The 15,009-nt window shown below is 45.5% G+C and overlaps 6 protein-coding genes across 6 annotated transcripts; 4 read left to right on the top strand and 2 right to left on the bottom strand.

Annotated features, from left to right (window-relative positions):
• Nucleotides 1-3,444: 3,444 nt before the first annotated feature.
• DFL_001990 (uncharacterized protein) lies at nucleotides 3,445-3,739 on the top strand (the record flags this gene model as incomplete). The annotated part of the gene is made up of 2 exons (XM_067630706.1): nucleotides 3,445-3,484; nucleotides 3,579-3,739. The coding sequence occupies 2 exons, from the start codon at nucleotides 3,445-3,447 to the stop codon at nucleotides 3,737-3,739; spliced, it is 201 nt and encodes a 66-aa protein (XP_067493324.1).
• Nucleotides 3,740-4,246: 507 nt separating this feature from the next.
• On the bottom strand, nucleotides 4,247-7,044 carry DFL_001989 (uncharacterized protein; the record flags this gene model as incomplete). Its single annotated transcript, XM_067630704.1, has 5 exons — nucleotides 4,247-6,069; nucleotides 6,122-6,516; nucleotides 6,590-6,656; nucleotides 6,731-6,871; nucleotides 6,951-7,044. 5 exons carry the CDS (start codon nucleotides 7,042-7,044, stop codon nucleotides 4,247-4,249), a joined length of 2,520 nt encoding a protein of 839 aa, XP_067493323.1.
• A 1,140-nt stretch (nucleotides 7,045-8,184) lies between these two features.
• On the top strand, nucleotides 8,185-9,119 carry DFL_001988 (uncharacterized protein; the record flags this gene model as incomplete). Its single annotated transcript, XM_067630703.1, has 2 exons — nucleotides 8,185-8,651; nucleotides 8,711-9,119. 2 exons carry the CDS (start codon nucleotides 8,185-8,187, stop codon nucleotides 9,117-9,119), a joined length of 876 nt encoding a protein of 291 aa, XP_067493322.1.
• Nucleotides 9,120-9,371: 252 nt separating this feature from the next.
• Nucleotides 9,372-10,207, bottom strand: DFL_001987 (uncharacterized protein; the record flags this gene model as incomplete). The annotated part of the gene is made up of 6 exons (XM_067630702.1): nucleotides 9,372-9,407; nucleotides 9,463-9,552; nucleotides 9,619-9,707; nucleotides 9,776-9,906; nucleotides 9,978-10,000; nucleotides 10,067-10,207. 6 exons carry the CDS (start codon nucleotides 10,205-10,207, stop codon nucleotides 9,372-9,374), a joined length of 510 nt encoding a protein of 169 aa, XP_067493321.1.
• A 306-nt stretch (nucleotides 10,208-10,513) lies between these two features.
• On the top strand, nucleotides 10,514-11,100 carry DFL_001986 (uncharacterized protein; the record flags this gene model as incomplete). Its single annotated transcript, XM_067630701.1, has 2 exons — nucleotides 10,514-10,615; nucleotides 10,702-11,100. The coding sequence occupies 2 exons, from the start codon at nucleotides 10,514-10,516 to the stop codon at nucleotides 11,098-11,100; spliced, it is 501 nt and encodes a 166-aa protein (XP_067493320.1).
• Nucleotides 11,101-11,778: 678 nt separating this feature from the next.
• Nucleotides 11,779-13,053, top strand: DFL_001985 (uncharacterized protein; the record flags this gene model as incomplete). The annotated part of the gene is made up of 1 exon (XM_067630700.1): nucleotides 11,779-13,053. One exon carries the CDS (start codon nucleotides 11,779-11,781, stop codon nucleotides 13,051-13,053), a length of 1,275 nt encoding a protein of 424 aa, XP_067493319.1.
• Between the last annotated feature and the right edge of the window lie 1,956 nt (nucleotides 13,054-15,009).

Below are 15,009 nucleotides of genomic sequence, written 5' to 3'. Positions count from 1 at the left end.
AAGCCTCAAGTTTCTCGTGTGTTCGTGAAATGGCCATATTCGACAATCGACTGGGCTCGGCCCACCGTAATAGGTGAGTATAGTTGGCTAAGCGGACTTGGAAATACAAGCATATGGCCAAAAGCCAAGAGGGAGACAAGCCTGGCATTGGGGCTTGCTGAAGGAGCTGACACTCTGGAAGGTTCGCAGTACGACACCAGATACCGAAGACGTGGTGCTAGTCACGGGGTTGGGCTTGGTAGCTGCTGAACTACTCATTTTGTACTTAGGTGTAATCGAGAGACCATCGCCATATCTCGAGCTTGGCGAGTAGGTCTTGCGGGTACAGTCCATCGCCCTGCAGCTGTCCTTCAAGCCAGTTAATTTTATTTTTTTGTGAAATCAGCCCTTCTTGCCTAGGTAAACATCCCAATATTTGTATGGTATGGATATATCGAATATGCAAATGGAGTAGAGCATGACTCATCCCGTAATAATATCGAAAATCGCGTAGATAGATTCTCCACATCGGTCGCCGTGAAAGGATAGTCAATGAAACTTGCGAACTGTATTGAAGCGCAGCCCAAAGAATTTAGTTTACGATTATGGCAAGCCATAATTTTCGGATTTGTGCATATATATCGTAAATTATAAACAACCAGCTCAGTGCAATTGTGGAGATATGCTTAGAAGGGGTATGTTTAGTCATTTAAACTCAGTACAGGTTTTTGATTTTAGCCCCCCTCGAACGGGCAGGCAACATCCCGCAAAGGTGATCAAAGTATCCATATTTCCTCTAAAACTTCACTTGAATCTTCAGTCGATATGCTCAAAGAATGAAAAGAATGTAGTCCATGCCTTCATGTGGTGAGGACCTATGACACCGGGCTTTAATATATTGGTGTTTCTCTAGAAAGGAGAAAGAACATTCAAGATACCCAGTAATTCTCCATGAATTTTGGGCTACGAGGCTGTATTGAAATACCATACATCTTTGAATTCGTCCCAATTTGTTTTCTTCACGACGTCCGTACATATATTTATCTGTGTAAATTTATAGACTAGACTTCGCAATATATGTCATGGACTTTGGTTCTTCCAAAGGTGTTGATTATAATATTGTGTAATCATTTAAAGCTAGTTAACGTTAATTTTTTCGAATTTTGTTATTATAATATCATGTCATTGCGGGTCCGCATTCTTCACAAGAGTTCGGGGTACCATGGATTCCGCGTATCTTATTTTGACAGGTCTGGAAGTATCGTCTTCATGACCCTCTAGGGCTTTAGCTTTCGATACTCCATACCGCTGCGTCTTCAATCATGATCTTTGAAATTGCTCGTAAACCCCACATCGTTTACTTGTTCTGTGTCCGACTCAGAATACTTCCCAATGTTTCTTATTCTTTCCTCGACTATCAACCCTGTTCCTTTCGCTTTCGTTGACCGGGAATATCTTGAGCTGTGGTATGATACTTAGTGGGTAGATATATATATATATATTGCATGGTTAATTATATGACATACTGATATATGATTAGTAGGACTTGTCCCGTGAACTAGACTCAGCAGAATCTCAATATAGTTACAGGGATACTTAGATCCATGGCGCTTGATTGGACTCTCGAGGCTATGCATATGTTGAGTACCATCTTTTGGCCAGCCGAAAACGCTTTATATTTCAATATGCCGTCTCTAATAAATAGAGGCCCTAGAGAACTCTGCTGACAGAGTCTCATGATGAGACTGATGGGGAAGGATGGAAATGCACATGTCTCTGTTACTCTTGTTTAACCTTCCTACCCAGGCGTACGGTACGCTCGAGTTGAAACACAAAGTGACAGTACTTTACGATGACTTCAATAGTATTATAATTTATCGTTTTTCCAACCGCACAAATTTAACCGCTTGTGCTAAGCCATAGAACGGCAGTACTTTATGATGACTTCAATATTGCGATAAGTATTTTATCGATATATATTAACCATATATCAAATATGGAATATGTCGTAAATAATCCATATGCTTGAGCCGTCTGAGCTTCTCCCGGTTGGCGGCGTCATAAACGCTGCCAGGTCTTTGATCGTTCTACCACATCTCTGAATTGTCTCTGACTCTTGTCTTTGACATATGGACTACGTACACCATTCCATGATGCTAATAGCTCATTCTTCTTGTATTCTCCTCTATTTTTGCATAAATAGCTATATCATCACTACTAGGTCCTCAGTGGGTTTGGCCTCGAATCTAGGCGACATACTCCCGTTTTTGCGGGCGCGAGGATTTTGTATTTCGGAACATATAGTTGATAACCCGCTGTTCTGTTATATGGCCTCTAGCATATATATTGCTTAGAAGAGCTCTCGTCATCTTGTCGGTCTTTAGGGTGGTGGGTTATACCATGCTCAGTAGCTATAAAGAAAGTCGAAAAACATGTAGATGTCTTGACTAATATTAAGATAGTGTAGGTCATAAGCCTCGGATACTATTCGAAGACTCATGATATCATGAAACAGTGATATGGATAGTAAGGTTCGTATATATTAGAAGAATCTGGGGGCCAGAGCTTCTCCATAAGATCTGCTATCAACTTTAGCGGCTATAGTTGTCACATAATAAAATATATTGCGGATATAATGTATGTGCATACATGTTGAGATTATGCCCCTTGGTGGGACTTGGAGGATGAAGTGAAGTGAAGTGAAATGAAAGAAATGGAATCGCCTGGAACGCTATTCCTGAAAAGCCCCTCAACTTAAATACAGCCGGGGAATCATGTTGTAGCAATCACGGTACCCATGACATGATAATAAGAGAACGCAATCCAAGATTCAATAATGTGAATATCCAACCTCTAAGGTGGAAAGGTGCAGGTAAACCGATTACTAAAAGGCACTGGAAAACTCCACCAAATTTTGACAGTATGAGCTGCAAGTTAGACGAAGATTTCCCTCTAAGATACCAATATATGTATATACACTTAGCTCAGATCAATACTGTCCTTTTTGTGAATGTTAGCGTGGTGGAAGACTATCTGCTTGGCTTTTCTGAAGTTACAGGGTATTTCTTAGGTCATATACTTCAAAATGTGATGCCAGCATAATTTCCCCACAAACACGGAATATGCATGGTTTTCTTCTTTGTAAAATTTATTTACATAGTCTCGTACCACTACATATCTCGAGAATCTAGCGGCTGGCCCTGACTAATGCTAAACCATCCAAAACTTCACACTCTGTTGTATTTCCTGCGTTGTGACGTCGTCGTTCTTCACCAGACGAAGCCCCTTTTGCCGGTGCCACTAAGCTCAGGGAACATACGCATATCATAGAAACCTCACCGGTTCGTTATAGCTTCGTCTAAATCACAAACTTCTTTTCAAGTGATGCTATATTCTCCATAATTACAGCACGACGCCTAGCTGCACGTTCAGGTCCAGGTTTGCAACGTCAACAATGGCATTAAAATGTCCACCCTCCGCCATCAAGTTCTAAACATCTACAAAGGTTCGTTTCGATATACTGATCTTCTATCCTTAAGGTTTCTCCGATTGATAAACTTTCAAATAAGAATTTTTTTAAAAACAAAGTGTATATTTAGAACTCCTCTACCTCGGAAAATCCTACCCCCTAGGCTACACCTACTTCCGCACCCGCTGCCATAAAGCATTCTCAAAGGGTGCAGGATTAACCAAAGAAGAGGATATTAAAAATGCAATCGCTAGGGCAGAGTTTGTTAAGAAGGAAGTTGAGACTTTGTAAGTGTTATTTTCTTTTCTTTTTCTTTTAAAAAGAATATGCATCAAATGCCAAAAATTATTGGATTAGATGTAAACTTCATATTAAGGGTTCAGTGTTAATATGTATGCCACGCAGGTACTATTTGAAGAAATATCGGGCGATGAAGGAGAGGTATGGGTGAGATGCATATTGCTTCAGATTAGATATTAGCATAGGGGCCTTGTATACTAAGTACTTGTATAAAGTGAATTGATTTCTCCAGCCAATCTTTCGAATAATATAATTCTAAAATGCGATCCAAATTTTATAAAAGAAAAGAAATTGAAAATTTTGAGACTAGAGCCTTATAAAAACCGCGCTTTTCTAACCATGATGTTCTCTGACTCCAACGGTAATGCCCAATCGATATAATATTCCCAGCCGGCCCCAAGTTTAACGTTTATCCTGTGACAACAAAAATACAATTTACCACCCCGCGCCTAAGATATACCCCAAGGAAACTGAAGAAAAACCTACAAACCATAGCCTTTAAGATGGTCCGGCGCTGAAAAATTCCATCTTACCCGGCTTACCACCAGCTTCAACCCCCCTTCCCATCTCTAATCCGTCTTCATCATCGTATTCCTCAAATCCATTTCTCCCTTCACTCCCACTAAAAACATCCCCATCACTCCCGCTCGCACTATCTTCCGTCCCAACTGCGCTCGTAAGATCTTCGTATCCTCCGAACTCCCCTCCTGCTGCTCCAAAATACCTCCCTTCGTCTTCTCCCTCACTCATCCCACTATCCGCCTGTGCGGGAATAGGTGTAAACAGCCCACCATTGGCTCCACCGTCGCCCTCAAGCACCGCCCTAACCGTCTCCTGACTTCCATTCCTCGATCCCAACCCCAACCCCTTCAAACTCATCACACTCCGCCTTCTAAACTCCGTATTCCTCGGACTCGCCAGGACATCATTGATACTCCCAGACCATAGGTTATTCTTAAACCAACTGAACCGCTGAGCATTCGGACTCGCCGTTCCAGAAGAGCCAGTAGTAGTCGGTGACCTACTTTCTCCGATTCCATTGGGAAGTCCGGGTGCGGTACCAACAATGTTCGACAAATCCGCCGACATCCGTCTAGAATTCCTCTTACTAATCGATCCACTACCGCCTTTCTTTTGCTTCAGAAGACTCGCTATATCCTCTGAACTCAAGATAGCCTCCAACTCCGCTCCTTTACCCTTATGCTTCCTCCTCCCTTCCTCCACCAACTTTTCAATCTTCCATCTATTCCTAATAAACTTCAATTTAGGAAAAGTAGCATGTTCCCCGGACTTTATCATCCACGATAATCGTTCACGTGAAGGGTCGGAGAGGATGTAATAATAATCAATAAGCTTCGTACGCGGAAGAATATTGACACGGCCGTAGAATCGTTGAAGAAAGAGGGTACTCCAGTCGGTACCTAACGGACGAGGGAGGAGTTCCAGGTGCCTTATGACTTTAAGCCATTTGTTTAAATCGAGTTTAAGGTATTGCTCTGTCGCACTCCCCAGAAATCCACCACGCCAACCGCGGCCTTTTCTGTGAGATACCGGTCGGCCGACGGTACCGCGGGATGAGAAGAAGAAAAGTGTAATGTGCGGGTTGACTTGTGAGACGATCGGGAAGTTTACGTTGAAGTGGAGGTTTAAAGCTTGAAGGGGGATGTCGGTACGGATACTGCCGTCCTTCCATTTGTGGCCGAAGGAGTAGGGTATCAAATCGTCGTTTTTAGTTTTCATCATTAGCACGACCGGATTCAGGATACCAGGAACTGCAGCCGAAGCAAGCAATGCCGTCCAGATGACACAGTCGGGGGCTGTAATGTGATTTAGAAGGATACTCGGGCTGTTCGGATTCGACGGAACACAGGAGATATTGAGGGTTCGGCCTGTCCGTTCGTACGCCTCCCGGAAGGTCATGCTGCCCCGAGTAAACCATAAAGCTCGACTGGCCCAGTCCACGGAGTCAAATCTGGCGCCTGTTTTCCACCATCGAGTCATCCATACAGCCATACTATCATGGCATGCTGTGATTTTGTCTGCAAGCTCCGGACGAATAACGATTTTGAGTTCCTCATCGGTTCGAGTGCCAACCAAAGCCGCTACGAGTCCACCTCCAGAAGTTCCCGTGATGATGTTGGGGATGACGCCGGCGTCAAGGTGGGCACGTAAAACACCAAAATGATAGTATGCAAAACATGCACCCCCCGAGAGGCATAGAGCCGTTCGACCGAGGTTCTTGGAAAGGTGTTTGAATAACTTTCGTTTTTCGTCCGATGTTAGCTGGTCGGTATCAACGAGAATGCGCAGGCACCTCTCCACTAAGAACAGTCAGCAACAGCCTAAATTTGGGAGTACGAAGCCTGGTCATACACTCATCATAGTAATCCTGTAACAGATTCTTCGTCCCATAATACGTTTGACTGTAAAGCCTCGGGTTTTCGATACCAGCAAAATCATTTTTGACACACGCTCTAACCAACGCCGCCAATCCTTCGATAACATCATCATCCTTCTTTGCCCGTAGTCGGAAGTCTTGAAGCTCGGTCAGAACCCTTCGGATTGTGATATAGTCGTAATAACTAAACTCTTCCGTCTCTCTCCACTCGTCGGCGCCAAGATAGTGGTCTAACTCCTGAGCGGCGACCTTCCATTCGTCATAGTTTCGGGATTTTCGGAGGGCTAAACGTAGTCTTTGACGTTTGCCACGGTGTGTAACGAAGTGTTCGTATAACCATATGTAGATTCTCGTGAGGAAGTATAAGAATCTATAAATAAAAAAAAGTTATAAATGTCTCGCAATTCCGAGATTTCAGTAGACCTTGGGGAGGTATAGTATACCCTAAGAAGAGAATCCATCCAAACACTAGTAGCAGTAACGGCCAGCTGAACAGTGCATACGAGAAGCCTATAAACACAATATAATCTTAGCATCCTATATCAATAACAATCTATCTCAAAAGTATAGATGTTTTTAGGCACCTTCTCTAGTTTCATCCTTCCTGGACTTTCTTCGCCGTTTGCCGACCCGCTGCCGTATAGGTTTCCAGTCGCTCTCAGCGCTAATAAATACATCCGGTGCACTCGGTGGAGCATTTAAGACTTGAGCAAACTGGTTGATATCTAAAATAATATTCTATTAGTGACCCCTTATATCGATACCCGTACAATATCGTGCAAATTTTTTTTTAAAAAAACGTACGCTTTTTATTGCTATAGTCGACGACGAACTCCGGAGGGTATTCGTGAGCCGCGTAAGGCTCCGAGGCATCGGTTACAGAGTCGTTCGAAGCCATGGTGGTGTTAGGGTAGTAACGGTAATGGCTACTGTCGTATTGACAGCCAGGCGACGGCTTTTATCATAGTATCGATACCGATATCCGGGGTAGTTCGAGTGATCTGGGGAATGCTTAATATGGTGGAGGCTGTCGGCTGGACCTGGGCTGTTCGGATATGATGTAAAGTGTTGGCTGAAGAGATGTCCGCCTCTGCAATTGCCAGCTGCTACAGATCAGATGGCCAACGGTGAGAATCGAAAACTGAATCTGAAGATATTCCGGGGAGAAATGACAGAACAGAAACCGATTCGAAGCCAGGCAAGAGTCCAAGGAGCCATCATATTTGAACTTAAGATACGTCGCTACCCTGAACAGCGCTGGAAGTGGGGCCACCGGACTGGGCTAATGGAGGGCAGCAAGCTGTCGGGATGCGCACAATCACATGCAGCCACTCCCCCCTATTATATATTAAGTAATCAATGGAGCAGCCATTTGAGTGCTTCATGTCATCCGACTCTGTCACTTCTCATATACACTGGCCGGATCTTCTGCAGAGTGATTTAAAGACGCATGTGGCCGAGCAGCATATGCATACTGTATATCTATTACTCCGGCTTTTGAAGCTTCCGGTTTGGAGAAATCAATACGACGGGAATACGACGAGTCGAGTTACTCGGCTTTGGGTGCAGGCAGCAGGCAGACAGGCAGACAACAGCCGCCGATATTAAATTTAATGGGAATGGATATGTAGACGTAGACGTGTCCCACATCGGATTGTAGGTATAGGTATTGGATCACAGTCAACCTGCATTAGCTTGAATTATTGCCCATGTGAAGGCCAGGTCTGCCGGGCCACAGGGAGCGAAAGAATGGGACCAGCCAGTCGGAGTTTATAGATCCCTGTCACTCGCAAGAGCCGCATCTTCGCTACAAATTTTACCTGCAACTCCAACCCGCCCTCGCCGCGAGATATCGGTATCGATATCGATATTGGGTATCTTCAATTGGCTCTGGGAAACCTCACAAGGGAGGTCGACATATTCAACTGTCCCTGTTAACCGGTGGGTGGGTGGCAGTGACTGTTCATATTTTTGACAGTTGCCTTACAATACGGCATATCTTGACGTACCCCGTCGACGACTACGACCAGACGACACCATGTCGATACCAACTACCACTCTAGGCCTCCGCCTGCTTCGACATCCCATGGCCTCCTCCCTCCCATGCTCCGGCTATACCACAATCACAACTACATTCAAACCAATCCGTCCATCGACCCTCCTACGACTAACCCGAACCTATGCCTCAAAACCCGTCAAACGTTCGGGTTTAAAGCCCAGCGGCTCCTTAAGCCAATCTATATCCTCAAATTCACCTAGATACTGGTCTCTCGAGGAAAATCTTGCTAGGGCTGGTCATGAAACCGTGCTATATCAATCCGGTTCTCGGCTGTTAATCTATATTTACTACTCGCTGTCTGTGGCGTCGATAAGTTGGGCCGGATTTGAATTCTACGACAATGTAATTTGTCAGCCGGAGGCACCGCGGTGGACGAAGGGTGTCAGTGCCCTTGGGGCGGGTATGGGATTGTTTATCTGTGCCTATTGTTTCTGGGTGCCATCGAGGTATACTTTCCTATAATCAACTCAATAACAGAAACCACAGAAATTAATATCAGACCTAGGATGATCCACCGAATAGTCGCCATCCCCAAAGTCGGCTCTGTCCCACCATCCGTCTCGCTCCAAATCCAAGCCCGATCTATTATCCCCTTCAAGAGACGTCTCATCAATTCGACCCCAAAGGCAACCACTATGGTTGATATCTTCCATTTGCCCGGCTCTGCTATCAATAGATGGGAATTCAAGGGCTACTTCGGTCCTGTAAAATATATCGGCTGGCTAGTATATGTCGGTTTCAGAAAGGTAGTTAGGGCATTGAGAATGGAGGACTTCGCGAAATTGAAAATTGGGGAAAGCGGGTTGATTTATAGAATTGATAGGCAGGGTTGGGCATGGGAGAGAGAAAGAAAGGGACTAGACGTCCTGCTGAAGGGTGAGACAAAGTACTACCCATATCAACAGAGTAGGTAAACCAGTATTATATTCTACTGAACCTGTATGTAGTACCTTATATCGTTGTACATAACCATGTAAATGGCCACGAGAACCTCGCTTGTAATATCATTTATCCAAGTAAGAGAACAAAATCTATGATTTGGATATCGCTCATCCAGCTACTATCAATTCACCATATATACTTTCTTTTTGGGGATAATTCAAAAGAAAACAAAAGTAAATGTACACGAAGATGTGTTTTAGGAGAAAACCAAGGTGTTAATGAAATTAAGCCTTAAGGGCGGCCTGTAATGTCTCGAGGACCTATTTCATTCGTTAGCATCTGAGTAACATATAACCCAAACGAGGGGTTACATACCTCAACCTCGATCTTAGCCTCGGCGATATCCTGCTCGCTGCCGCTGCCGGAAGCGATCTTGGTGGCCTCTGCCAGCTGGGACTTGACGGCCTATATTCGAGTTTCAATCATCAGCTAACCGTCGTTTTGAACCCACGATACCCGAGAAATTCTTACATCCAAGCTGAACTCATCGAGGGTATAAGCCTCAACAGCATTAATGCTCAATCTGCTGTTTGGCTGAACTACAGCGAATCCACCAGAGACTAAAGAAACTCATGTCAGATATCCTATCCAATACCCCCATTAATCCATTTGAGCCATTTTCCCATACCGAAGAATTGCTTGTTAGCACCACCCTCCTCGATGATATCAACGATACCGGCCTTCAACTGTTCGATCGATGGAACGTGGTTCGCGAGGACACCCATAACACCGGATTCGGCTGGAATATTGACCTGGACGCTGTTCCGTTCAAAACGCAATATATATTAGTCGGAGCGGGAATATCGGCGGTTTTCAATTGGGGGGCATACACATCGGTGGCCTTGTAGATAGCCTAGAAACATAGAAAGGGTCAGTAGACATTCCATACAAGAGATATAGACGACCCAATTGATCCTACCTGATGAGGAAGAGTCAAGCTAAGCTTGATCTTATCCGAGGCAACAGCCTCAGCGTATCCTCTTCGCACTGGCGCGCGGATTGTCGAGGACATAGGCTTCGCCCTGAGGGTAGCGGTTCGGAGGAGACGCAAAGACTGCATTGTGGGTGGTTGAAGGGAGGAGATAGCGGGGGTGGGAAGTTGGACTTCTGGTTTCGAGATCGGGAATGCGGTCGGTGGTGGGATGGGTGGGTTGGCGTCTGTCTGTTTGAAGTCCGAAATTTTGGCGGGTGGAACGGATGGCGCCAAGACTTTGAGGCCTTCGCAACACGGGCTTCTTCAAGCTAACGTCAAATCTAACATCAACATCAATCCATCATTAAGAGCTTCGTTCCTCCCTGGTCGGCCCGTAATAGCTTCCGCCACCACCGTCGTTACTATCGAGGTCAATCCAAACCCAACCCTATCATGGAATCCTCTCCGCTTGATGCTCCGACGGAGCCAAACACCCAACAGCCTGTCGAGTTCTCTCCAGCGGACAGAATAAAACAGCTGAACCAAATCGATAAAGTAAGATTATCCACACAAGGATCTGCTACCCAGTTAGTTAGATACATTGGTAGTTGAAGTGCTTTATGCTAACTAACTCTGTCTAGGAAATAACTTCATTGCTCACAACGGCATCAGCTGCCATAACCACCCTTTCCTCTCCAAAACCATCCCAGTCTACTTTCAAGACACAATCAGCACAGTATCACACCTCAGTACATTCGATAATATCGACTCTGAAGCGTCAGATATATGCCCTAGAGCAAGCGGATATCCCGTTACCCGCCGTTCTCACTTCACCGGCCGGTTCCACACCTCCAGCTGCAGGTAGTAACTCTGCGAGCGGCCTCGACATCGGTGCCTTAAGTGGAAGATCTGACTCTGTTGGAAGGAAGATGGATCAGGAGCTATGGAAGAAGGCCCGAGAGATGGTGGAGGCTAAAAAACTCGAAGAAGGAGAAAAGCTAGACCTCAGAATGGACGTCGAGGTCAGGGATACCATTTAGGGGGTCTGTTGGGTATTCATATGGATCTAAACCCATTTGTGGATCAATTATGGTGGAATATACGGGCATGGTATCTCCTCTTTTTTTTATTTCCTAAAAAAAGGATGGATATAGCGGCCTGGACGCCGGTATGCACAGTCCACGGATATCTTCCCCGCAGGCGGATATTTGTAGAGCCCTATCAGGCCCGGACACTGTCTCATTCGCCCTCTCCTCTTCTTCACCATGGGCAGAATATATCATGGTATCGGAACTGCCCCTGGTGGAACAATTTTATTGTCTTCTGGTGCCTCAATTCAATTGTGGTTCGTCCAAAAAATACATTATATTTCCACCCGACGATCCAAAGGTTGTCGTCGACACCGAATATAGAGCGAATATTTCAATATCATTTCATATTTCAGGATTGATATCACCGGAGCAAATGGAGGGGTATAAGAACCCCCCGCCGTCTACGTTCCCCAGGGATTTCTTCCTTTCCTCCTCAACCCCGCTCTACCTTTCTATCCTCTCCATACCAACCTTTTTAGTCCTCAAGCTTCTCTTCTGCCTTTGTGCCTTTGTGCCTCTACCCTTTTACCTTTATCCTTTATTCATACAAACCTCTTTTGCAAAGCCGTCGACATGGTTAACCATTCAAGGCTCCTTACCTCTCCTCTGGATTGGCCCTTGGGAAATATGACCCCAGCGACCAGCGACACACCTAAATTCGCAAGCATTGACGAAGCCATTGCTAAGGCAATTGCTGCAGATGGAGCAGTATCGCCACCCCCACCAGCCCAAGCACCAGCTCCCAGCAAGGTTAAGGGCTTGATCGCAGCCTGGTCCCAGCGGGCTGAGGCCTCTGAAGCCATTCCGAAGAAGCCTTCACTAACAGGGCTCAAACACCTCCCACTAAAACACGTCCAGACCAAAATTCAGCGATTTTCGCAGCCCACGGGTGTGATTAACGAGATCGTCAAGATCAAAAGTGGTCTCATCAAACAGCGCATCGCTGTTTTGGAAGATGTGAAGGCTGGGTGCCAGTATGCACTCGACTGTCAACAGAACTATCGCCCACAACAAGGGCAACTGGGTGCTCGGCCAACCGTGGCCACCCCAACCGAGCAGACTCCAAGCCCGGACAGAGACGTCTCGACACCATCCCCGACGCCGACAGTTGATGTCGCCTCCCTCCCGGACTCCGTCGAAACGGAGCCACAGGCTCTTATGAGAGAGATCGAGGGCATGGATATCATGTCCAGCGCCTCAACCGATTACCGGCGAGAGACCGGGTTGAGCGTCGGAGCCTCAGTCATCCCACCATTGACTGGGACGGCCCGTGTCTTCGGCACCAGGCGCTACAGACGAGAGCCTCTGACCGAAGTCACCCATTGGCTCAAGGCCAAAAAGCCTGCCGCGGCTATTTCTATCGGCACCAACGTCCCCGTCATCCCGGCACGCCTTTTACAGGGCGCCCAGTCACAGCCCCCCATCGCCAAATATTATACCAATAATTACGATCCGGGGAATAACGACGTAATTTTGCCGCCACGTATCCACAAGATACCCATGGCGAACGTCTCCCTCCCTCCCACTCCCGCCCTACTAGGTAATTGCGAGAGCTTTATCAAGTACAAGGTCACCCAGTCACAGCCCCCCATCGCCAAATATTATACCAATAATTACGATCCGGAGAATAACGACGTAATTTTGCCGCTACGTATCCACAAGATGCCCATGGCGAACGTCTCCCTCCCTCCCGCTCCCGCCCCACTAGGTAATTGCGAGGGCTTTATCGAGTACAAGGTCGCCGGCCGTTTCGGCATTTTGAGGACCCGCCCACGCCTGGTTGCCACCAGGCCAAGGTTCGGGGAAAACTTGGCCCCAACCAAGGCCCGGGGCAACCAGGTCCCGAAGTTGAGGCACCGGACCCCACTACAGGTCACGATCGACTTCTTCAACAAGATCTGACCGAATGGCTAGGAAGCCTTCGGCCTGGATCTTGTTGCCGCCACCCTCCTTCTTCGTCGCCGCCCTCCTCACGCCCTCCTCACTTCTACAAGGACCTAGCATGGCCCATCCTTTTCTTCTTCTTTTTTTAAAGCTTTGTTTTCCTTTTGGTACAAAGACCTGGGCTGTGCCCCGTCCTTTTTTGCTTCTGTTTTATGGGCCCTTTTATTGTTTTTCTCACGAGCCTGTTTTAATACGGGCTTTTCTTTATTATGGGCCCTTTTATTGTTTTGCCTCACGAGTCTGTTTTAATATGGGCTTTTCTTTTATTATGGGCCCTTTTATTGTTTTGTCTCACGAGCCTGTTTTAATACGGGCTTTTCTTTTATCATGGGCCCTTTTGGATGAATTATTGATTACGAGTATGCACTGCGTTTTAGCGACTGGCGTTTTATGATTTTATTACAAAAGGCGTTTCTGTACACCCTCTAAGTATTGATGGCACATTTACTTCATCGAGCATACTATCTCCATACTGTCCCGTCGTAGAAGTACGAGCTGCCCGTGGATTAGACTAAGGCTGTCCACGAAATATCTCTCGTCGATACTATCATATAGTTGGCTTTAGAGTTCCCGTACATAGATAGATAGAGTCATATATAGCAAGCGAAGCAGATAAGTGCCATTTTAGATACGATACTTGTCTGCTCTCGGGGACCTCTTGAGGGAAATCTCTGGGGAAACTCCCTAAGGGAAAACTTTGGGAAAACTTTTCGGAAAACTATTCTTTCCTCGTCTCTAGTCTTCGAACATAACATAATCGTAGACTTTTGAAACATCTAGACTTGAGAACTAAGCTTAAGACCAAATCATTTATCGAACGGGCTTCATGTCCTTGACCAGCTTGTCCACTAGCATATATACAAAGCGGAATACAAAGAATCAACAAAACAGTTGCATTCGATATCAACCTCAACAAACCCGCAGAAGATTTCTGCCTGTCGAATATATTTATCAAAATTATTTATATATGAAGGACAAGCTCTACAAGAACATGATGATATATTTATCTAGGGAGGGGATACCGGGTTTACCAGTATCGAGCATTCTATGCACAGACATATATTGATTCTCTATCAAACTCAACCTTAAGGCAATCCCAAGCTTACCAACGATGATAAAATTTTATATTTCGAAATCACAGAGCCAAATATTCGACTTAAAGAAGTTAGTCAGGATGAGAACCAATATCGTTATCCAATCTTATTGGTTTTCAAAAACAAATATATATCGAGGATATAGGATCGGAAATCTTATACTAACTTCGTTGATGTCGTTAGGACAAGCCACGATGAGTATCAGGGTACCACAAGGCCCACTCCCAAGGTTCACTCAAGGTCCTTCGGGGTCCGCCCCAAAGTCCACGACAACCCCCAAGCATAGAAGGGGCTATCTGAATACGGTATGAGAAGGTGAAGGCTCTATCGCCCGCTGAGAAAGAAAAGGAATTGAATTATATGATGCGAAAGGTGAGCAAGAAGGACCCCAAATCACATAAGGATTTAATTACGCAGCTAACAAGTCGCAAACAAAGATTGTCGACATGTCGCCATATGGCTGAGCGCAAGCTCTAAGGAATAGCAACTAGCATCAACCCCCTATGTCTAGACCTCACGCTGGGTTCGATAAATTTCCCAGCAAATCTGAAGAGGGCTGATATTATTTTAGACCCGTATTGATGTGCAGTTTCGAACGTTTCTCTACCAAAGCATCAGATATATCAAAATTATATCACAAGACGTATTTCTTTTACCACAATACAATATATTCCTAGAAAGAAATCAAATGCAAGTGAATTATAACGTCGTCAAAAAATTATTACCTAAAATTCGATGAAATCAGATGACTCGGGCACTAAGGAATAGATAATACAATTCCACGAATATACCGATACGCCCTGTAGGTTAACAGGATATT

Source organism: Arthrobotrys flagrans (assembly GCF_004000055.1).
Source record: "Arthrobotrys flagrans strain CBS H-5679 chromosome Unknown unitig_3, whole genome shotgun sequence".
Taxonomy (NCBI): domain Eukaryota; kingdom Fungi; phylum Ascomycota; class Orbiliomycetes; order Orbiliales; family Orbiliaceae; genus Arthrobotrys; species Arthrobotrys flagrans.
This window is presented reverse-complemented; position numbering and strand designations above follow the sequence as displayed.